We start from the raw sequence: 21868 nt of genomic DNA, 5'->3' as shown, positions 1-21868 counted from the left end.
CAACAGACATTGTCTCAAAGCAGCTTTACACAAATCAACAGTTAAGGTGAATTATGTGAATTTGTCCCTGATCAGCAGCCGTGGCAACTGTGGCAAGGAAAAACTCCCTTAGATGGTTTGAGGAAGAAACCTTGAGAGGAACCAGACTCAAAAGGGGAACCCATCCTCATTTGGGTGACATCAAGAGTTTGATCATAAATCTTTCAACAATACAGAACACTGGAGAGTGAGAACTAACATGATTACTGGAGTATAAGATTATAAGTGATGTTCTTTCTGCAGTCTTATCCAGTCTATATGGTTAGTAGCTCCTAGTTTTATAAGCTCACCATTTGTGATCATCACAGATCCAGAGCCTCCATGCCAGAGCCTTTAAACACTCCAGGAGGTCCAATGTCAAACTCCACACATGTAGCGGGATCCAAATGGCACTGGTACATCTCTAGATGGTTCAGGATGTTTGCGAGTTCGGCATCTACTTCTTCAAAGGTCCGTAATCATCACGAGGTGGGAGGTGACTGGAGCTGGCCAAACCTCAGGGTGTCTCGGGATGGGGAGAGAAAGAGAAGCAGTGGAGAGGAATTAGCGTAGCTGCTGTTCATGATAGTAACAGCACAAGTTGATAATGTGCATGTGATCAGATGTTCTGGAGCACAAAGTTATGATATGTGATGTGTTTTATGTGTAGGCTTTGCTAAAAAGATATGTTTTTAATCTACACTTAAACTGGTTGAGTGTGTCTGAGCCCCGAACACTGTCAGGAAGACTATTCCAGAGTTTAGGAGCTAAATGTGAAAATGCTCTACCGCCTTTAGTGGACTTTGCTATTCTAGGAACTACTAGAAGCCCAGAGTTTTGAGATCTCAGGGAGCGTGGCGGATTGTAGCGTGTTAAAAGACTGGATAGATACATGGAAGCCAAACCATTTAGTGCTTTATAAGTGAGAAGTAATAGTTTGTAGTCTATTCGAAACTTAACTGGAAGCCAACGTCGTGACGATAGGATTGGGGTTATGTGATCATATTTTCTTGACCTTGTGAGAACTCTGGCTGCTGCATTCTGGACTAACTGAAGCTTGTTTATTAATGATGCAGGACATCCACCTAGTAACGCATTACAGTAGTCTATTCTGGAGGTCATAAACGCATGGACGAGCTTCTCTGCATCGGATATAGACAACATGTTTCTTAACTTAGAAATATTTCTAAGGTGAAAGAAGGCTGTTTTTGTAACTTGGTTTATATGATATTTGAAAGACAAGTTGCTGTCTAAAATAACTCCCAGGTCTTTTACCGTTGAACTAGTGGTTACAGAACATCCGTCTAAATGCAGGTTGAGATGCTTCTGTATACTTGTTTTTGGGCCGATGAGCAAAATCTCAGTCTTATCAGAATTTAAAAGTAGAAAGTTATGGGTCATCCAATCTCTTATTTCCTTAACACACTCAGTTATCCAAGTTAATTGAGCTGTATCGCCTGGTTTTGATAAGATATATAGCTGAGTATCATCAGCATAACAATGGAAGCTAATTCCATGCCTTCTAATAATATTTCCTAACGGAAGCATGTATATTGTGAAGAGCAGGGGTCCTAGAACTGCACCTTGTGGCATGCCATAATTTACTTGCATTAACCTAAATAGCTCTCCATTTAAATCTACGAAATGGTAACGATCGGACAGGTAGGATTTAAACCAGCTTAATGCCTGTCCCTGAATGCCGATGTAATTTTGTAAGCGATCTAGGAGGAGATCATGGTCTATAGTGTCGAATGCAGCACTAAGATCTAGTAGAACCAACAGCGAGATGAAGCCTTGGTCTGAAGCTAAAAACAGGTCATTAGTGATTTTAACTAGAGCAGTTTCTGTGCTATGATGGGGCCTAAAACCTGACTGAAATTCTTCAACGATATTGTTCTCTTGCAGGTAGGAACATAACTGGGCAACGACAATCTTTTCTAAAATCTTAGACATAAATGGGAGATTTGAAATTGGTCTGTAATTCGATAGCGTGTTTGGATCCAGATTAGGTTTTTTAATGAGGGGCTTAATAACTGCTAACTTGAGGGATTTAGGGACATGTCCTAACGATAGTGAAGAGTTAATAATATTCAGAAAAGGTTCACCAGTTATATACAACACTTTCTTCAGTAATTTAGTAGGAATTGGATCTAACTGACATGTTGTCGATTTAGCTTTGGCAATAACATTATACAGCTCTTCCTGTCCTATACATGTAAAACAGTGGAGTTGTGGAGTTGAAGGTAACACTGTCTCAGGAGATGGTGTCAGAGGTTGAACTGCCACAATTGTTTTTCTAATGTTATCTATTTTTTCAGTGAAGAAATTCATAAAGTCCTCACTACTAAACTGTGATGGAACACATTTTTCAGAGCCCTGATTTGTAGTTAGTTTAGCTACAGTACTGAAAAGGAACCTGGGATTGTTTTTGTTGTTTTCTATGAGTTTGCTCAGGTATTCAGCTCTAGCAGCTTTTAGCGCCTGTCTGTAGCTGAGCATACTGTCTTTATACGCAATTCTAAATACCTCCAATTTAGTTTTCCTCCATTTTCTCTCCAGATTACGTGTTGTTCTCTTGAGGGCATGCATATGACTATTATACCAAGGTGCAGGTGCTTGTTCTCTAACCTTTTTTAACCGGATGGGGGCAACGGTGTCTAATGTGCTAGTGAGGATAAGGTTTATGTTGTTAGTTATTTCATCAAGATTATTATCAGTTATGGGTTTAGTGAGAAATTGAGATAAATCAGGCAGGTTGTTTGTGAATCTGTCCTTAATGGTTGGAACAATAGTCCTACCAGGTCGATAACGTGGTGCAACACGGCTAATCTGCTCTACCGGTAGTGTGTACAGTATAAGGTAATGGTCTGTGATGTCATCACTCTGAGGTAAAATTTCGATCTCAGTGACGTCTGCTCCGTGGGATATTATTAAGTCTAGTGTGTGGTTAAAACGGTGAGTTGGTCTGGTGACGTTTTGTTTAACCCCAAAAGAGTTTAATAAGTCAACAAATGATAATTCTAGAGCATCGTTTACATCATCTACATGAATATTAAAATCTCCTACAAGCAGCACTTTAGCAAAATTGATCAAGAGATCGGATAGAAAACAAGCAAACTCTTGAAGAAAATCAGCGTAGGGACCTGGGGGTCTGTACACAGTGACAAGAGCGAGTTTTCTATGCATGTCTGAAAGTACAACTTTAAGAACGAGCACTTCAAATAATTTAAAGCTGAATCCTAATCTCTGACTAACATTAAGAGAGGCACTATAAATGATTGCTACACCCCCCCCCCCCACGACCAGTCTGACGGGGCTCATGCTTATAAACATATCCTGACGGTGTTGACTCGTTTAGACCCATATAATCACCTGGTTTAATCCAGGTCTCAGTGAGACAGACTGCATCGAGATTATTATCTGTGATCATCTCATTCACAATCAGTGCTTTGGGTGCAAGTGATCTAATGTTTAAAAGACCAAACTTTAGAATTTTTTGGTGTTTGCTTATCTGTCATTTTTTAGTTTTACCTGCAATAAGATTATTTCTGGATCTTGTGTATTTAATTCTTAGTTTTACTACACGAGGAATAGATACAGTTTCTATAAACTGGACTGTGTGTGAACTTGTAACTATTTGGTCTGTTGTATGCGTGTTCTTATAGTTTTCCTGATGTCTTACCAGTCAGATGGTGTGAAGTATCCTAGAGATGTTATCTGATAGCACTGCTGCTCCAACTCTGCTGGGGTGCAGGCCATCAGGGCGGAAGAACCTAGGACGCTCCCAGAAACAGTTCCAGTTATTAACAAAGAGAAGTTTATGTTCTCGACACCATGACTGTAACCATTCATTTAGAGCTAAAAGTCTACTAAACTTCTCAGCCCCTCGCTGGTAAGTGGGAAGAGGTCCTGACACTATGATCCTCGTTGTGGGCGATGTGCTGCGTACCGTCTCCACCAGGATCCTGAAGTCCCTCTTTAAGATCTCCTCCACACAGATCTTCTCTAGATTAGTCAGGTTTCTGGCCTGTCGCTGAGAAACACGGAGTTTGAGCTTCCTTCAAAGATTCTCTATTGGGTTTAGGTCTGGAGACTGGCTAGTCCACACCAGAACCTTGATTTGCTTCTTACAGAGCCACTCCTTGGTTATCCTGGCTGTGTGCTTCGGGTCATTGTCATGTTGGAAGACCCAGCCTCGACCCATCTTCAATGCTCTAACTGAGGGATGGAGGTTGTTCCCCAAAATCTCACAATACATGCCCCTGGTCATCCGCTCCTTAATACAGTGCAGTCGCCCTGTCCCATGTGCAGAAAAACACCCTCAAAGCATGATGCTACCACTCCCATGCTTCACAGTAGGGATGGTGTTCTTGGGATGGTACTCATTATTCTTCTTCCTCCAAACACGTTTAGTGGAATTATGACCCAAAAGTTCTATTTTGGTCTCATCTGACCACATGACTTTCTCCCATGACTCCTCTGGATCATTCAAATGGTCATTGGCAAACTTATGACGTGCCTGGACCTGTGCTGGTTTAAGCAGGGGAACCTTCCGTGCCATGCATGATTTCAAACCATGACGTCTTAGTGTATTACCAACAGTGACCTTGGAAATGGTGGTCCCAGCTCTTTTCATGTCATTGACCAGCTCCTGTAGTTCTGGGCTGATTTCTCACCTTCCTTAGGATCATTGAGACCCCATGAGGTGAGATCTTGCATGGAGCCCCAGTCCGAGGGAGATTGACAGTCATGTTTAGCTTCTTCCATTTTCTAATAATTGCTCCAACAGTGGACCTTTTTTTCACCAAGCTATTTTTGGCAATTTCCCCCAAGCCCTTTCCAGCCTTGTGGAGGTGTACAATTTTGTCTCTAGTGTCTTTGGACAGCTCTTTGGTCTTGGCCATGTTAGTAGTTGGATTCTTACTGACTGTATGGGGTGGACAGGTGTCTTTATGCAGCTAACGACCTCAAACAGGTGCATCCAATATAGGATAATAAATGTAGTGGAGGTGGACATTTTAAAGGCAGACTAACAGGTCTTTGAGGGTCAGAATTCTAGCTGATAGACAGGTGTTCAAATACTTATTTGCAGCTGTATCATACAAATAAATAGTTTAAAAATCATATATTGTGATTTCTGGATTTTTTTTTTTAGATTATGTCTCTCACAGTGGACATGCACCTACGATGACAATTTCAGACCCCTCCATGATTTCTAAGTGGGAGAACTTGCAAAATAGCGGGTGTTCAAATACTTATTTTCCTCACTGTATAATATAATATATGGGAATGTGCTGAGGTGCAGGGCTGCTTCATATATAATCATTAGAGGTTTAGACTTGATTTGCTTTGAACATGCAGTTAGAGTAATTGATGTCATTGTAGGTGAAACTAGCTAAATTATTTGTGTGAGCTTCAAAACTATCCATATGCAGACATAAATAAATACAAATGTGTATGTTTCTGAAGAGTCCTATTCATATGAATGAACCTGTGTTCTAACTTTCAATTACTTACACACTTCAAATTTAGGCACAAACCTACCTATTGAGAAAGCCTTGACTTTCAAGCAGCAATGACTAAGCAGTTATTTATAGACATGGGAGGTCAATTTCTTGATGAGATCCTCCTATTTGTGCTGTGTTTAAATAATTGTTTTAGTATTAAACATTCAGTTGTCATTTGATACGAATTTCAGGGTACACGTCTCGTAAATATTTACTGTAATCCTAAAACAGTCTGGAGTAATTTGTGAAAGAGTTGTGTTTTCATACATGAGGTAAATCTTTTGGATTCCAAGTTGCTTTGGACTAATGTCTCTCTTAAATAACTAAATAAACATTTGGTCGTTTTGAATACAGTTGAATACAGTTTTTTGTTTGTAGGAACTACCATTGCTGGGTGGAGAGCTGGATGACACGTCCTGATCTGAAAGCAGGCTTTGATGGCTGGCAGGCCAGTGACCCCACACCCCAGGAAAAGAGCGAGGGTATGGACACTATTTCAATTTTCTAAAATAACTTCATATTATTGGACATACGATATTGTTTACACTTTTGTGAATAAGATAAGTTGAAAATGGTAAATGGTAAAATCATATCCATTTATTTCCCATGTCTTTAGGGGTGTTCTGCTGTGGGCCTGTCCCACTTAAAGCCATTAAGGAAGGAGAACTCCTGTTGAAGTATGATGCTCCCTTTGTGTTCTCGGAGGTAAATGCAGATGTGGAGACCTTTCTGAAGTGCAAAGATGGCAGCACCAGAAAGATTGTCAGTGCTACTCAGGTTGGCCAGAAAATCAGCACTAAGAGTGTTGGAAGTGACAAACGAGAGGACATTACACACCTTTACAAGTACCCAGAAGGTAATTTATATCCACTTATATGCTTATGCACTGGTCCTGGTCCTCAGTCACACTTCTATGGTTACAGACATTTATGTTACAGTTTTTTGTTTTTGTATTTATTATAATGTTAATGGTACAAAGTAAGTAGACAACACACATAGAATATTGCATTTCCTGTGCTGAAAAAAAAAACGTGCTTTACTTTGTTGTAAGAACTCAAACTGAAAAGAAGAGATACTACTTTTAATTGGAGGGTAATGACAACCCTGACTTTTGATCTGCTTTAATTCTCTTTAATGGCACAGGGTCTTCTGAGGAGCGAGAGACATTTAAAAAAGCCAACCATCAAAACAAACTCCTGCAACAGCCAGACAACCCTGGTCTGCATGTCACCATCAAGGTCTCCACAGAGATGAGGAAGGGCTGTGACTTTGATGTCTTTGCCTTGGTTTCCAACCAGACATCAGAGTTAAAGAAGTGCCGTCTGGTGTTTGCTTCCCGTGCTATGTCTTATGATGGAAATATAGGGCAGGAATGTGGCTTTAAAGACCTACTCAATGTTGAGTTACCACCTGGAGGAGGTATGTGTGTTGTACATGTATACATGTGGTGGTGGTGTGTTACTGCATGTAATTGATATGTGTGTACATGTGTTTGTGTGTGCCTTAGAGCGGAAGGTCCCAATGAGGCTGAACTACAATAAATACTGCAATGCAATAACCCATGACAACCTGATCCGCTTGGGTGCTCTGCTGATGGACTACAGCACCGGAGAAGGCATTCTGGCTATGCGTACTATTGTCCTTGAAAACCCAGAGATCAAGATAAAGGTAAAGGCATGCGGCCTTGAATCATTAAAAGAAAGCAAGAGGCTGGTGACAAATGTTTACAGTTGCTGTAAAATTACTATAACATGGCATAAACACTAACTATAAAACTACATTGTTTCGTTTACTTATAAGTAAAAAAAAAAAAAAAACATTAACGCCAAATTGCTGTGAGAGAAATAAAACTTGACTTTAAAAAAATAAAGCTTAATTTAAAAAGCTGCCGCAATGTAAAAACGCAAACATTCTTTTACTAGGTATAAGCACAAGATTATACAGGGTGTGACACACATATGGAACAATAGATATACCAAGAGCTAAATAAGAAATAGAACAAGACATGGTGTGCGATTATAAGTGCCCAATAAAAATCTTTCTTGTTACCACCATAAAGTGGTCCTGTAATATCCTCGTTCAAACTTCACAGCAATTTTATGATTTGTTTAAGCATTTATAGTTTCATTTAATGTTTGCAAGACAAGGTAATTTTATATTACATTTATGAATCACAGCACTGTGGCAACTAAGTTTTGTAAATTACAATAAACTGAACACATCATATTATGTTTATGATATTGTGCTTTAGATCCTAGGGGAACCCAAAGAGAACCGTAAGCTGGCTGCAGAAATCACGGTGCAAAACACACTGCAAGAGCCTTTAGATGCATGCTGCTTCACCATTGAGGGAGCCAACCTCACTGCAGGGAAGACCATCACTGAGAGGTGTGTTACAGTAAGCAGACATTGTCTGTGTTATTGACTTGGTGCATGTGCATGGATCATTTCACACTCAGTTATTATTACATGCAACACAATAACTCAATGGTTCATAAAATAGGAATCCTATGAGCATTTTTTCCCCCCCATAAACAGACTCGAAATAATTACACAGATAATGTAGCATGTAAGCCTGTAAAATAACTTCAAACTCTCTGAATGGATACAAAACTAATTTATATACATCTATAATATATATATATATATATATATATATATATATATATATATATATATATATATATATATATATATATATATATATATAATTTTTAATAATTAGTTGCCACAAAACACTTGGTTTTAATAAATCATGGTTGTCTGCAGCCAAGCAGACAGCACAGATCTTTCCCTTAGACGATGTTAGTAAAGGGCTTTTTAATACTACACTTTGGCCCAGAAGCATTTGTTAAGTAACCATTAAAATATTTGGTTTACTGCTACGTTGCAAAATGACTTGCTAAAAACTTATGATCCTGTAGAAATTACAGAAACATAAATAATTAGGAGTGGATCAGGAAAGATGTTAGATGAAAGTCATGAGTTCATATTCCAGCACCACCTAGCTGCAATAGCTGGGCACTTGTTGAAGACCCTTAACCCTCAACTACTCATATTTATAAATGAAATAAATATCATTTGTATTCAGAATTCCAAAATTTGTAAATGTAAGCTAGGGTTATGGTTAAATAACTTTTACATGCTACCCGAGTTGGCCATATGCTGGTCTTCTGGTGTGTCAAACAATTCACTGCAGATGTTCATCTCTGTGCAGAGAATGAAAACTAGCTTGATGAAGGTTCTGTCATGTAAACAGTGTCATATAACAGCTTAATTACACTAAAAATTTACTGGTTTCCCTTGCTGAATCCTGAGAGACACTTTGCCAGAACAGCTGATCTTTTTTAGGATATTACTCTTTTCTATAGTCTGTGTCTAGTATCTGGACAAATAATAGCATTTAATTGTAATAAAGCATGGGTGTGAGATATAATTATTTATTTATTCCTCCCCCCAGGATTTCAACCCGTATTGAACCTGGACAAGAAGCGAAGGTCAAAATCTACTTCACACCCACCCATTTTGGTTTGCGCAAACTCCTGGTGGATTTTAACAGCGACAAACTTGGTCACGTAAAAGGGTTCAGGAATGTTATCATCGGCAAATAAAGGCTCTTGATCACTCCAATACTTGCTTCAGTTAAAACCAAATGAAAATTGCAGATGTTGTAGATCAAGAATGTTATAAGCCTTTTCTGGGTCATTTTTTTGGGCACATGCATAACTTTGTGTTTGGAAAAGAAAACTTTTGCACCAAAATAATTTCGTATTAAGCCAACATACTGTACATTTTCATTTTAATCAGCAATTAAACCCTGGCTAGTTTTGTTTTAAACTACATGAGACAGAATTTAAAATACTGGATGTTTTGGGTGCTTTTTTATACATTTTGTTGCTATGGCTTATTCATTGTCCCTATCACAAACTGTCTCTCAATGGTACCTATGCTTTATATGTAACCAAGGCATTTTGTTAGAATATTCTCTAAAACAAGTAAGCGCCCTTTATACATACACTGGCATATAAACCAGGCAGGATAGTGAAGACTGAAAACATTTTCAGTCAGACTATATGGCCTATATATCTTTTATAGGTTTCCTGGAAGGCTACACTGCAATAATGTTATAAACATGTTGCTATCATATAATCAAGAGCCTTATACTAGAGCTTTACATCCAACATAATGCTTGAAGCTTTCTTTCTACTTGACATCACAGTCTACAGTATATACAAAAAAAAAATTTGATTTTTTAATAAAGATGCTTAAACTTAGTTAGTGTGCACTTCTTATAGTACTGTTTAATCCATGTATTTTTTTGTGAAGCAGTTACTCACCATTAAATTCTTATATCATTGGGAAGGGTGCTTTTAATCAGTTTACTGAAATTAAAACTTACTTTCATGTATTTGAAATACGTACTGTACGTACTGTATCTTACATTTCCAATGGGCAAGACATGTAAACAGTTAAATGAATCAATCATTTCAATAAAGTTAATGAATGTATAAAAAACCTCTTATGAATCATGTCCATTGTCAAGGTCCATGGATTTTTTTATGCTCCATAATGTAGTTAGTTTTATAGCTAAGCAAATGAACTGTGAATATTAAGGGTTAGTGTTACTGGTAAAATATTTCAGGATGCTTCAGTAAGCTTAGACTTGAATAAAACAAGATGTCTTCTTTGCCTCCCTAAAGCTATGAGCTTTGAGGTGGTTTAAGATAAAACTTTAAAGCATTTTAAGTTGTTAGTTTAGCATATTTTCTAACATTAACTGGCCATATTTAACATACATTTGCCTGTGTTTGCTAATGCCAGGTTAGAACAGCAGTGATTTTAATAGCATTATTGGCTAGGCAGCAAGTCTAATTTCTGACTTACTCAAAGTTTTAGATAAGAAAAATAGTTGTTTTTATATGGAAGCATGACATTCAATTTTAATTAGCAGCTTGGTTTACTTTCAAAGTAAATTTCTTTGGTTGTGTACTTCCATTTTTATTTTTATTTTTATCAAGTATGATTTTGAACCATTATCTATTATTTTATTTTGTTTAAGTATATATTTCAATTATTTCCAGTCATTAGAAATAAGTAGTCATAATACAATTAAATTATAAAACAAAGTATAATCTTTTGATACATTTTTTGTGAATGATTAATGAAGAATTATGGGCAACTTTGATTGGTGTTTGATTGTGTATAAGAAAACAGACTAATTTCAAAATTTAACTGAAAGGGAAGTAAAAATATGTCTCTGTCTTGAAGAGATGGAAACTGACAAACAGCTATTTAAACTTAAGTAATACAAAACCAACAGTGCAAGTCTCATCAAGTCTTCATTCTTTTAGCGTCGAACCTTTTTGTCCATGAAATCATGAGGTAAAGAAGCTGTAAGCTGATTGGAATTTTGTCTGCTGCTTCTGAGTCAAAATGTCAAAAGGTCAAATTCAAACTAAATCCAGCACAATGTTGGCTTTCATATATTTCTAGATAAAGTATGGGTGTTGTGTTATTAAAAAAAATATGTAATTAGCTTAATCAAACACTAAGAAAACCTAGGTGTTACTTAAAATAAAACATTTTTTAACAAAACCATTTGTGTCACAATTATATACCCACTATAAAGCAGTTATTTTAATATTATACAGATAATAGGGATGAATATGTATACAGTACATCTGAATGTCATTTACACAGCTTTTTTTTTTTGCATGTGATTTAAGCTTTGGATCATTATTCTGCGAGAATTTCAGGAGTAGCTTTATGTAGTCCTAGATAAGAAAATTGGATGCAAGAAAAAGGCATGAGGTCACATGATGCCATGAATTCCAAAAATGTTTAGAGGGCCTTTTAAAAATAAGCAGACCATAACAACAAAGCACTTGTACTTTACAGATAGGATTAGTTTGTTTCTTTACAACCAATATTCTTCTTATCTTGGGTGTTTGCTGCCATAAAAAGCTTTCTTTTGCTACAGTACTCTGCAAATTTGCAACCCAATCTTTGATCCTTGAAGTAATCATGGCTCTCTAAATAAGCTTCCTTACCCTGGGGGAAAAAAGCCACTTTCTCCCTCTTCCAGGCAGGTTATTTACAGCTAATGTTGTTTTAAATGTTTGAAATTGACCGAAGATCAAATACTTTTCAGGCATGTACAGTTTTTTTTTTGTATAGCCATAGCTGATGTATGAAGGTCAACATTGTCTCATTTCATTTGTTTCACTACTCAATCTCCCCAGTGCTGATCCCAGGGTTGCTGTTTGTGTGGTATTCGTCTGCATGTTCTCCCCATGTCTGCTCAAGTGTTCTCTGTTCTACTCTCACCCCCAAACTTATTCCAGTAGATAAACTGATTATTTCAAACTACCCTTAGGTACTGATATGTATTCATGAGAAACAAAAACATTCTGAGTGCCATTTAAATAGTGTCCCAGTTAGGAATGCAAAAAAAACAAGCTCATGGTGTGCAGGGAGATGTTCATGCTCAAGCAGAAAAAACCTCCTGAGGCTGGATGACTAATCATTACTCTAGCTTTTGAAGAGGAAAGCCTCGCTACAACCATAATTATGTTTCTATATATTACCTAACACCATATTTTATACCAATATTGACTGAGCGATTAGGCTGCTGAAACATTGGCATATTTGAATAATTTCAAGCAATTGTGCTGTAATCCTCACAAATGTCAGTTCATTGAAAGATGAAATGAGATTCAAGACCTTCAATATTTATTTAAATTAAGTATGAATAGAATTTCAGCAGGAAGAACAGGGAGCTAACGCTTCGTTTGTTTATATCGAAAACACATTCAAAGCGTTATGAACTAAATAACAAGCTCACATGTAACCTCTATAGGAAGACTAATGCAGGACAGTAACACAAGGACCCACTGAAAAGACGTAGTGAAATAACCCAAAAATGGCATTAAATAACAAGACCACAACAAATATACCACAGACAATTATTTAATAGATTGTAGTATGTACCACAATTTAAATACTTGCAACTAATTGTTTTGTTTTGCACTGTGGGTTGTGAGTTCAACTCTCAAAAAATGCCAAGATGTCACACTGAGGTCCTTGATTCAGACCCTTAACATTCAACTGCTCTATTCTATTGTGTCTCAATTTTTTTGTAAGCCAGAGGAGCATATGCAAATTAGTGATTTCCTCTAATCATTGTAATTAATGCACAGCAAATAACTGCTTGAAATATAGTAGGAAGGTCTACAGAGGTAATACTCACAAGGGAATCCCACAAGTCTTTTTATTTTTCAAGCTTAACTGAAGGAGGCACTGAAGCTCAAGCTTTATCTTAAAATCACATACATACATACATACATACATACAGTGAAACCAGGTTATGTCGACGGCGTAGGGGTGTGCCAAAAAGCATTGAGATAACCAATGATCGAGATAAACGAAAACCAATATGGCGGCAATATATTAACGTGCTTGAAATTTCTTTATGTACATGATGTGCGTTATTAAATGAGAATGTGCATGCACGTGTTTTTGGAGGTTTTTTACACAACAGCGTTGCCGCGATTTTTTTGATGAAGGCATGCTATAAAAATGTACATACATGTTTGTTTACACCAAAAGGCATATGTACACCAACTAACAGCAGAGATTTACCAGTATCCAATACAAACTACTTCGATTCTCAAAACAAACCTTTATTTTATTCTCCAACATTGCAAACACAAAGATCGCTCACAAAATCACAAAAAACGTGCAGGGTGTAGTTCGTTTTTACAAAAAGCTAACCAGTGTCAAAATTAAATTCTCGAGTCATTTCACTCTGAAACAGCTCTGAAAAGTATCCTACACTTCCAACATAGCATCTGTAAGGCTTGATTTTCCCACCACTTCCACGAGTTCTTCTGCGGCCGCACAGTGCCGTCTCACTACCGTATTTTCGCGTATATAAGACGCACCCTGGGTGAGGGGTGTGTAAAATACGAAAATAAGGTAGTGAGATGGTGACATGGCAAAAGCTGGTGATTGGTCATGGGGATCGAGATAACCGACGTTAAGTGGCAAATTTGCACCCCCTTGTGCTCGAGATATTAGGGTTCGTCGACATAAAAGAATCGACATAACCGATAAAAAATGTTAAGACAAAGCGAGAATTTGGCGGTTTCACTTCAAAAACGTCGACTTAATAGGGTTGTCGAGTTAACCGAGGTCGAGATAAGTGGGTTCGACTGTACATACATGCATGCACAAAAACACACACACACATACACACACACACACACACACACACACACACACACACACACACACACACACACACTTGTTTTTGCTACATGGTGGAGACTCCTGACTGGGTGGTTACTCGTGGGGACAATGATTTCTAAATACATTAAGGCCACAATTTTAAGTCAGACGTCTCTTTTAAATTTTTTGTTTTCCAAAAATTATCTTAAATTTCACACAAAAACACAAGTTTAGAGAGCTCAATTTTTGTCATGGCCTAAAATAAGTAATGATCTGTGCATACTAGAATCTATTTAAATTAAAACAGAACATGCATTTGATCAACTGTGTTGCAAGATATATTGCTATATAATATATCTATATAAATATTAGGTAGAAGTAGAAGATATTTGATGTACAACCATGATTAACAACAACCTGAAAAGTTTGGACATTTGGGCAATTACACAAAAAACAGAACATGTGACATCTTAATTCTCTTTAACATTTATTTGTTAGCAACTTGAACTTAAATGTTTCTGAACATGTTGCCTTTAACAAACATATAAAAAAAAAACATCCATTAAAGGCTTTTGACCTTTACATTTTTCGCTTCATGGAATCAATGCGATTTTTTACATAAAATTTGACTGCCCCAACCTTTCCCTTGAAGTGCTGCTGGGGATTTTTCAATGCACTCCATGCACTGAGCTTTACCAGGAACCTTGCCAGAACTGATGTAGTCCATTAGAGTCTTTTCCACAGCCTGGATCTTCTCTGTAGACTACTTTCTCTGTGGGTTTTGTGAAGATCCTGAATAAAATAAAAGTAATTAGCAATTGTGATAAAAGTGACTCAACAAATCATATCATTTTGCCTCTAGCTTTCCCATAATTCCCTACATTAGCTGACTACATACCTGCAGAATTTGAGGGTGGAGGTGAGGCATCGTTTTCTTTCTCATTTTCAGAGTCTGATCCTTCACTGTACACTGTTTACTCTCTCTCGTAAACACAGCAACCACAGAGAAAATGATTCTAGCTAAATAAGTGGAAAAATATTTTTAAACTGCTACATCCATCAAATAATCTATAACCAACGGTGGTGTTCCTGTTAATATTTAAATGGAATTTGAGATTTTTAAAACATCTATATTTATTTAGGTCTGTTTTACCTTTTGGATCAATCTGGATCTCATCTAAATTCCTTTTATTGAATTGAGATAGTTGTCCTCTCTTCATGGCTAGAAGAACTTTACTTATCTTCGCCAGCTGTAATGTACCTTCAGGTAGCCTGTAGTACTGCTTTATTTTAAATTAAGGACCTTGGACATAGTGGCCATGTGCTTTCTCAGTCTAGTGGAGGATAACGCTTCAGGGTGTTCCACACAAGGCTCAACAGCTTCGAGCAATCTGACGAATAATGTCTGACCATCTGAAGTAAATCAGTGCTTGTGGTCATCCAAACATGAACATGTTCTCATCAGGCACATTACAGTTATGGCGAGTCTTTACAAGTAACTCCAATGAGGTCACCATATCAGGAGGGAGACAACGGGGACGTTTCCTCCACGTTTGCCTTTTATCTCAAGTCTCTGGAAGTGCTTACACGGTTTCTTTTCAAGGTTTGTCAGAGCGAGTGCTACATCTGGATGCGTGTAAAGGCAGTAAAGGACAGCTTGGATACCTCTCCTTTACTTCTACGATTGACCACAATAACCTGACAGAGTGTCACTTTTGCAACTTCTGCCCAGTGCTTGTTACTTGAATCTTTTTCAAGTTTGGGTTTGGCTCTTGTTACTCTGTCTGTCAAGATACTGATGCATTTTTTTCACATATTCAGCAAAGGAAAGAAGTTGCAGAGAGTTCCACTTTGCCTCGCTCAAATTTCGGAGGGCCTGGGATGAGACACTCTCACTCCATTTAGTTTCGCAGATTTGTTTGAAGGCTTGCACATTGCTAAGGGTGTTCTTATCACCTGAAATCATGGCTTCACATTCAATAATGTTTGCCATCGTCTTTAGGTTGTGCCCAAGCTTCAGAGCTAAAGATAGTGTTTTAACTTGGCAATTTGGCAACATATTAACTATACCGGGATATGAACCCACAACCTTCTGGGGATCTGCTGAATAGTAAACCAACACATTACCCACTGAGCTATCCCTATCTACTAGTACAAGCAGTTAATAAGCCTAATAAACCAACATGGCTTAATTTCCATACGTCAACACCATGTAACTCATTAAAAGTAGGCCAAACAAGTCTTCAAAAAAGACAAAGAAAAAAGCAATCTTTTAAACAGGACTCTTTAATTAACAAATAAATTTACAGTTCTTCCCGTGGGCTCACCACCTGCAGGAGGGACCGTAAGGGACGGTGCTGTGAGGATTGGGCAGCAGTCGAAGGCGGGGGCCTGCTTAGACTGCTGCCCCCGCGACCCGAATTACGGATAAGCGGGAGAAAATGAATGAATGAATGAATTTACAGTTTAATGTAACAAAGTAAACAAACTATTAGATAAAAAAAAGTTAAATAAAACTAGACCTTGGCAAAACTGAGGTTTAAACCCACAACCTTGTGGGGACCTGCTGATCCAAAAACCAACACCTTACCCACTGAGTTATCACTTTTTACTATTACAAGAAGTCCATAAGCCTAATGAACCAACATGTCTTCTTTTTCATACTTTAACACTATGTAACATATTAAAAGTAGGCCAAAGAAGTCTTTAAAAAAGACAACAAAAAAAGAAATCTTATAAACAGGTCTGTTTAATTAACAAATAGATTTACAGTTTAATGCAACAAAGTAAACAAACTTTTGAATAAAATAAAAAAATATAAAATCTTCACCTAGGCAACACTGGGGTTTGGACCCACAAACTTGTGGAGACCTGTTGATCGGTATATCAACACCTTACCCACTGAGCTATTCCTTTCTACTATTGCATTGAGTCAATAAGCCTAATGAACCAATATGGCTTCTTTTCCATCCTTAAACACCATGTAACTCATTAAAAGTAGGCCAAAGAAGTCTTCAAAAAAGACAAAATAAAAAAGAAATCTTTTAAACAGGTCTGTGTAATTAACAAATAGATTTCCAGTTTAATGCAACAAAGTAAAAAAACTTTTAGATAAAAAAAAAGCGAAATAAAAATGTAATCTTGGCAACACTGGGATTTGAACCCACAACCTTATGGGGACCTGCTGATCAGTAAACCAACACGTTACCAATTGAGCTATCCCTTTCTTCTTTTGCAAAGAGTCAATAAGCCTAATGAACCAATATGGCTTCTTTTCCATCCTTAAACACCATGTAACTCATTTAAAGTAGGCCAAAGAAGTCTTCAAAATAAGAAAAAAAAAAAGAAATCTTTTAAACAGGTCTGTGTAATTAACAAATAGATTTACAAATTCATGCAACAAAGTAAACAAACTATTAGATAAAAATAAACTAAATAAAAACTTTACCTTGGCAACACAGGGATTTGAACCCACAACCTTGTTGGGACCTACTGATTGGTAAATCAACACCTTACCAACTGAGCTATCCCTTTCTTCTGTTACAATGAGTCAATAAGCTTAATGAACCAATATGGCTTCTTTTCCATCCTTCAACACCATGTAACTCATATTAAAAGTAGGCCAAACAAGTCTTTCAAGCAAGACAAAGAAAAAAGTAATCTTTTAAACACATCTATTTAATTATCAAATAGATGTACAGTTTGATGTAACAAAGTAAACAAACTATTAGACAAAAATAAACTAAACAAAAACTTTACCTTGGCAACACAGGGATTTCAACGCACAACCTTGTTGGGACCTACTGATTGGTAAATCAACACCTTACCCACTGAACTATCCCTTTCTTCTATTGCAATGAGTCAATAAGCCTAATGAACCAATATGGCTTCTTTTCCATACTTCAACACCATGTAACTCATTAAAAGTAGGCCAAACAAGACTTTCAAGCAAGACAAGAAAAAAAAACAATCCTTTAAACACATCTCTTTAATTATCAAATAGATGTACAGTTTTATGTAACAATGTAAACAAACTATTTGATCAAAAAAGCTAAATAAAAACTTTACCTTGGCAACACCGGGGTTTGAACCAACAACCTTGTGGGGACCTGCTGATCGGTAAACCAACACCTTATCCACTGAGGTATCTTTATGTACTAGTGCGTGCAGTCAATAAGCCTTATGAACCAATATGGCTTCTTTTCCATACTTCAACACCATGTAACTCATTTAAAGTAGGCCAAACAAGTCTTTCAAGGAAGACAAAGAAAAAAAAAACAATCTTTTAAACACATCTCTTTAATTATCAAATAGATGTACAGTTTTATGTAACAAAGTAAACAAAAAATTAGATAAAAAAAGAGAAATAAAAATAAACCATGGCAACACCGGGGTTTGAACCCACAACATTGTGGGGATCTGCTGATCAGTAAACCAACACCTTACCCACTGAGCTATCTCCAGGTATTAGGGGAAGCAGTCAATAAGCCTAATGAACCAATATGGCTTCCTTTCCATACTTCAACACCATGTAACTCATTAAATGTAGGCCAAACAAGTCTTTCAAGGAAGACAAAGAAAAAAAAAAAACAATCTTTTATACACATCTCTTTAATTATTAAATAGATGTACAGTTTTATGTAACAATGTAAACAAACTATTTGATAAAAAAAAAAGCGAAAGAAAAACTTTACCTTGATGACACCAGGGTTTGAACCCACAACCTTGTGGGGATCTGCTGATCGGTAAACCAACAACTTACCCACTGAGCTATCTCAAGGTACTAACGCAAACAGTCAATAAGCCTAATGAACCAATATGGCTTCTTTTCCATACTTCAACACCATGTAACTTATTTAAAGTAGGCCAAACAAGTCGTTCAAGCAAGACAAAGAAAAAAAAACAATCTTTTAAAAACATCTCTTTAATTATCAAATAGATGAACAGTTTTATGTAATAAAGTAAACAAAATATTAGATAAAAAAAGCGAAATAAAAATGAACCTTGGCAACACCGGGGTTTGAACCCACAACGTTGTGGGGACCTGGTGATCAGTAAACCAACACCTTATCCACTGAGCTATCTATAGGTACTAGTGCAAGCAGTCAATAAGCCTAATGAACCAATATGGCTTCTTTTCCATACTTCAACACCATGTAACTAATTAAAAGTAGGACAAACAAGTCTTTCAAGCAAGACAAAGAAAAAAGCAATCTTTTAAACACATCTCTTTAATTATCAAATAGATGTACAGTTTTATGTACCAAAGTAAACAAACTATTAGATAAAAAAAGCAAAATAAAAAACTTAACCAAGGCAACACCGTGGTTTGAACCCACAACCTTGTGTGGACCTGCTGATCGGTAAAACAACACCTTACCCACTGAGCTATCGCATGGTACTGATGCAAGCAGTCAATAAGCCTAATGAACCAATATGACTTCTTTTCCATACTTCAATACCATGGAACTCATTAAAAGTAGGCCAAACAAGTCTTTCAAGCAAGAAAAAGAAAAAAAAACAATCTTTTAAACACCTTGGCACCACTGGGGTTTGAACCAACAACCTTGTGGGGACCTGCTGATCGGTAAACCCACACCTTACGACCTCACTTCCTGTGACATAGCTTTCTGTGTTTGACTTGTTTGCCGCGAGTTACGTGTTTGTATCTCTCTCGGCGTCTTTCAAACAAACTTTGCTATCTATTTATCTATCTATCTATCTATCTATCTATCTATCTATCTATTTTCCTCTTTTAATAATCCTTAATTGTTTTTGTCTTCCTGACTTGTGCCTGTAGTTAGTTAACTCGACTATCACTAGTGTTGTTTATATTTATTTTCTCTCACTCACATCTCTGTATAATAAATCTGTTCGTGATTATGAGCACTATGCCGGTTGTTTGTCTGCATTCGAGCACAGGTGAGGACTCGTTCGAGTTGCAAACGGTGGTGTTGGAGATAAAGGCATAGGAGAAACAGATTTGCGAGCTTCATGCAAAGCATGACCGGCTGCGAGAGTGGAAAGCGGCGCTGGGAACATCCCAGGCGGACGCGCACTCATCCCAGGTAAACTCCCGGGTTGAACCTAACGCTCCCAGCACTTCAACTCCACGTGCTTCTCTGCCCAGGCCCAGCGCACCTACAACTCCGGCACCGGTGCAACATGGACCCTGGATTTACCTTGGCAACACAGGGATTTGAACCCACAACCTTGTTGGGACCTACTGATTGGTAAATCAACACCTTACCAACTGAGCTATCCCTTTCTTCTGTTACAATGAGTCAATAAGCTTAATGAACCAATATGGCTTCTTTTCCATCCTTCAACACCATGTAACTCATATTAAAAGTAGGCCAAACAAGTCTTTCAAGCAAGACAAAGAAAAAAGTAATCTTTTAAACACATCTATTTAATTATCAAATAGATGTACAGTTTGATGTAACAAAGTAAACAAACTATTAGATAAAAATAAACTAAACAAAAACTTTACCTTGGCAACACAGGGATTTCAACGCACAACCTTGTTGGGACCTACTGATTGGTAAATCAACACCTTTCCCACTGAACTATCCCTTTCTTCTATTACAATGAGTCAATAAGCCTAATGAACCAATATGGCTTCTTTTCCATACTTCAACACCATGTAACTCATTAAAAGTAGGCCAAACAAGACTTTCAAGGAAGACAAAGAAAAAAAAACAATCTTTTAAACACATCTCTTTAATTATCAAATAGATGTACAGTTTTATGTAACAAAGTAAACAAAAAATTAGATAAAAAAAGAGAAATAAAAATAAACCATGGCAACACCGGGGTTTGAACCCACAACATTGTGGGGATCTGCTGATCAGTAAACCAACACCTTACCCACTGAGCTATCTCCAGGTATTAGGGCAAGCAGTCAATAAGCCTAATGAACCAATATGGCTTCCTTTCCATACTTCAACACCATGTAACTCATTAAATGTAGGCCAAACAAGTCTTTCAAGGAAGACAAAGAAAAAAAAAAACAATCTTTTATACACATCTCTTTAATTATCAAATAGATGTACAGTTTTATGTAACAATGTAAACAAACTATTTGATAAAAAAAAAAGCGAAAGAAAAACTTTACCTTGATGACACCAGGGTTTGAACCCACAACCTTTTAGGGACCTGCTGATCGGTAAACCAACAACTTACCCACTGAGCTATCTCAAGGTACTAACGCAAGCAGTCAATAAGCCTAATGAACCAATATGGCTTCTTTTCCATACTTCAACACCATGTAACTTATTTAAAGTAGGCCAAACAAGTCGTTCAAGCAAGACAAAGAAAAAAAAAACAATCTTTTAAAAACATCTCTTTAATTATCAAATAGATGAACAGTTTTATGTAATAAAGTAAACAAAATATTAGATAAAAATAGCGAAATAAAAATGAACCTTGGCAACACCGGGGTTTGAACCCACAACGTTGTGGGGACTTGGTGATCAGTAAACCAACACCTTATCCACTGAGCTATCTATAGGTACTAGTGCAAGCAGTCAATAATCCTAATGAACCAATATGGCTTCTTTTCCATACTTCAACACCATGTAACTCATTAAAAGTAGGACAAACAAGTCTTTCAAGCAAGACAAAGAAAAAAGCAATCTTTTAAACACATCTCTTTAATTATCAAATAGATGTACAGTTTTATGTACCAAAGTAAACAAACTATTAGATTAAAAAAAAAAGCAAAATAAAAAACTTAACCAATGCAACACCGTGGTTTGAACCCACAACCTTGTGTGGACCTGCTGATCGGTAAAACAACACCTTACCCACTGAGCTATCGCATGGTACTGATGCAAGCAGTCAATAAGCCTAATGAACCAATATGACTTCTTTTCCATACTTCAATACCATGGAACTCATTAAAAGTAGGCCAAACAAGTCTTTCAAGCAAGAAAAAGAAAAAAAAACAATCTTTTAAACACCTTGGCACCACTGGGGTTTGAACCAACAACCTTGTGGGGACCTGCTGATCGGTAAACCCACACCTTACGACCTCACTTCCTGTGACATAGCTTTCTGTGTTTGACTTGTTTGCCGCGAGTTACGTGTTTGTATCTCTCTCGGCGTCTTTC

General features: G+C 37.1%; 2 protein-coding genes and 1 long non-coding RNA gene across 3 annotated transcripts in view; 2 read left to right on the top strand and 1 right to left on the bottom strand.

Moving 5' to 3' along the window:
- Positions 1 to 10040, top strand: part of tgm2b (transglutaminase 2b) — an 18393-nt gene extending 8353 nt beyond the window's left edge. The window contains exons 8-13 of the mRNA XM_083528117.1: positions 5904 to 6007; positions 6142 to 6381; positions 6669 to 6944; positions 7033 to 7193; positions 7777 to 7913; positions 8986 to 10040. Coding sequence (XP_083384243.1) covers positions 5904 to 6007; positions 6142 to 6381; positions 6669 to 6944; positions 7033 to 7193; positions 7777 to 7913; positions 8986 to 9136 — 1069 coding nt within the window. The 3' untranslated portion in view covers positions 9137 to 10040. The remainder of the gene's footprint in view (positions 1 to 5903; positions 6008 to 6141; positions 6382 to 6668; positions 6945 to 7032; positions 7194 to 7776; positions 7914 to 8985) is intronic.
- Positions 10041 to 13186: 3146 nt separating this feature from the next.
- Positions 13187 to 13416, bottom strand: LOC310719139. Its single transcript, XR_014531372.1, has 2 exons — positions 13362 to 13416; positions 13187 to 13330 (listed from the first exon to the last, which is right to left on the bottom strand). It is a non-coding gene; the product is annotated as an uncharacterized lncRNA (long non-coding RNA).
- Positions 13417 to 15258: 1842 nt separating this feature from the next.
- The window catches only part of LOC310737509 (uncharacterized protein), a gene marked incomplete at its 5' end in the record, with an annotated part of 105592 nt that continues 98982 nt past the window's right edge, over positions 15259 to 21868 (top strand). The window contains one exon of the mRNA XM_083561858.1: positions 15259 to 15357. Within this exon, the coding sequence (XP_083417984.1) occupies positions 15259 to 15357 (99 nt within the window). The remainder of the gene's footprint in view (positions 15358 to 21868) is intronic.

Source organism: Silurus aristotelis, assembly GCF_946808225.1.
Source record: "Silurus aristotelis genome assembly, chromosome: 2".
NCBI lineage: Eukaryota > Metazoa > Chordata > Actinopteri > Siluriformes > Siluridae > Silurus > Silurus aristotelis.
The sequence above is the reverse complement of the archived record's forward strand: the minus strand, read 5'-3'. Positions and strand labels throughout refer to the sequence as shown.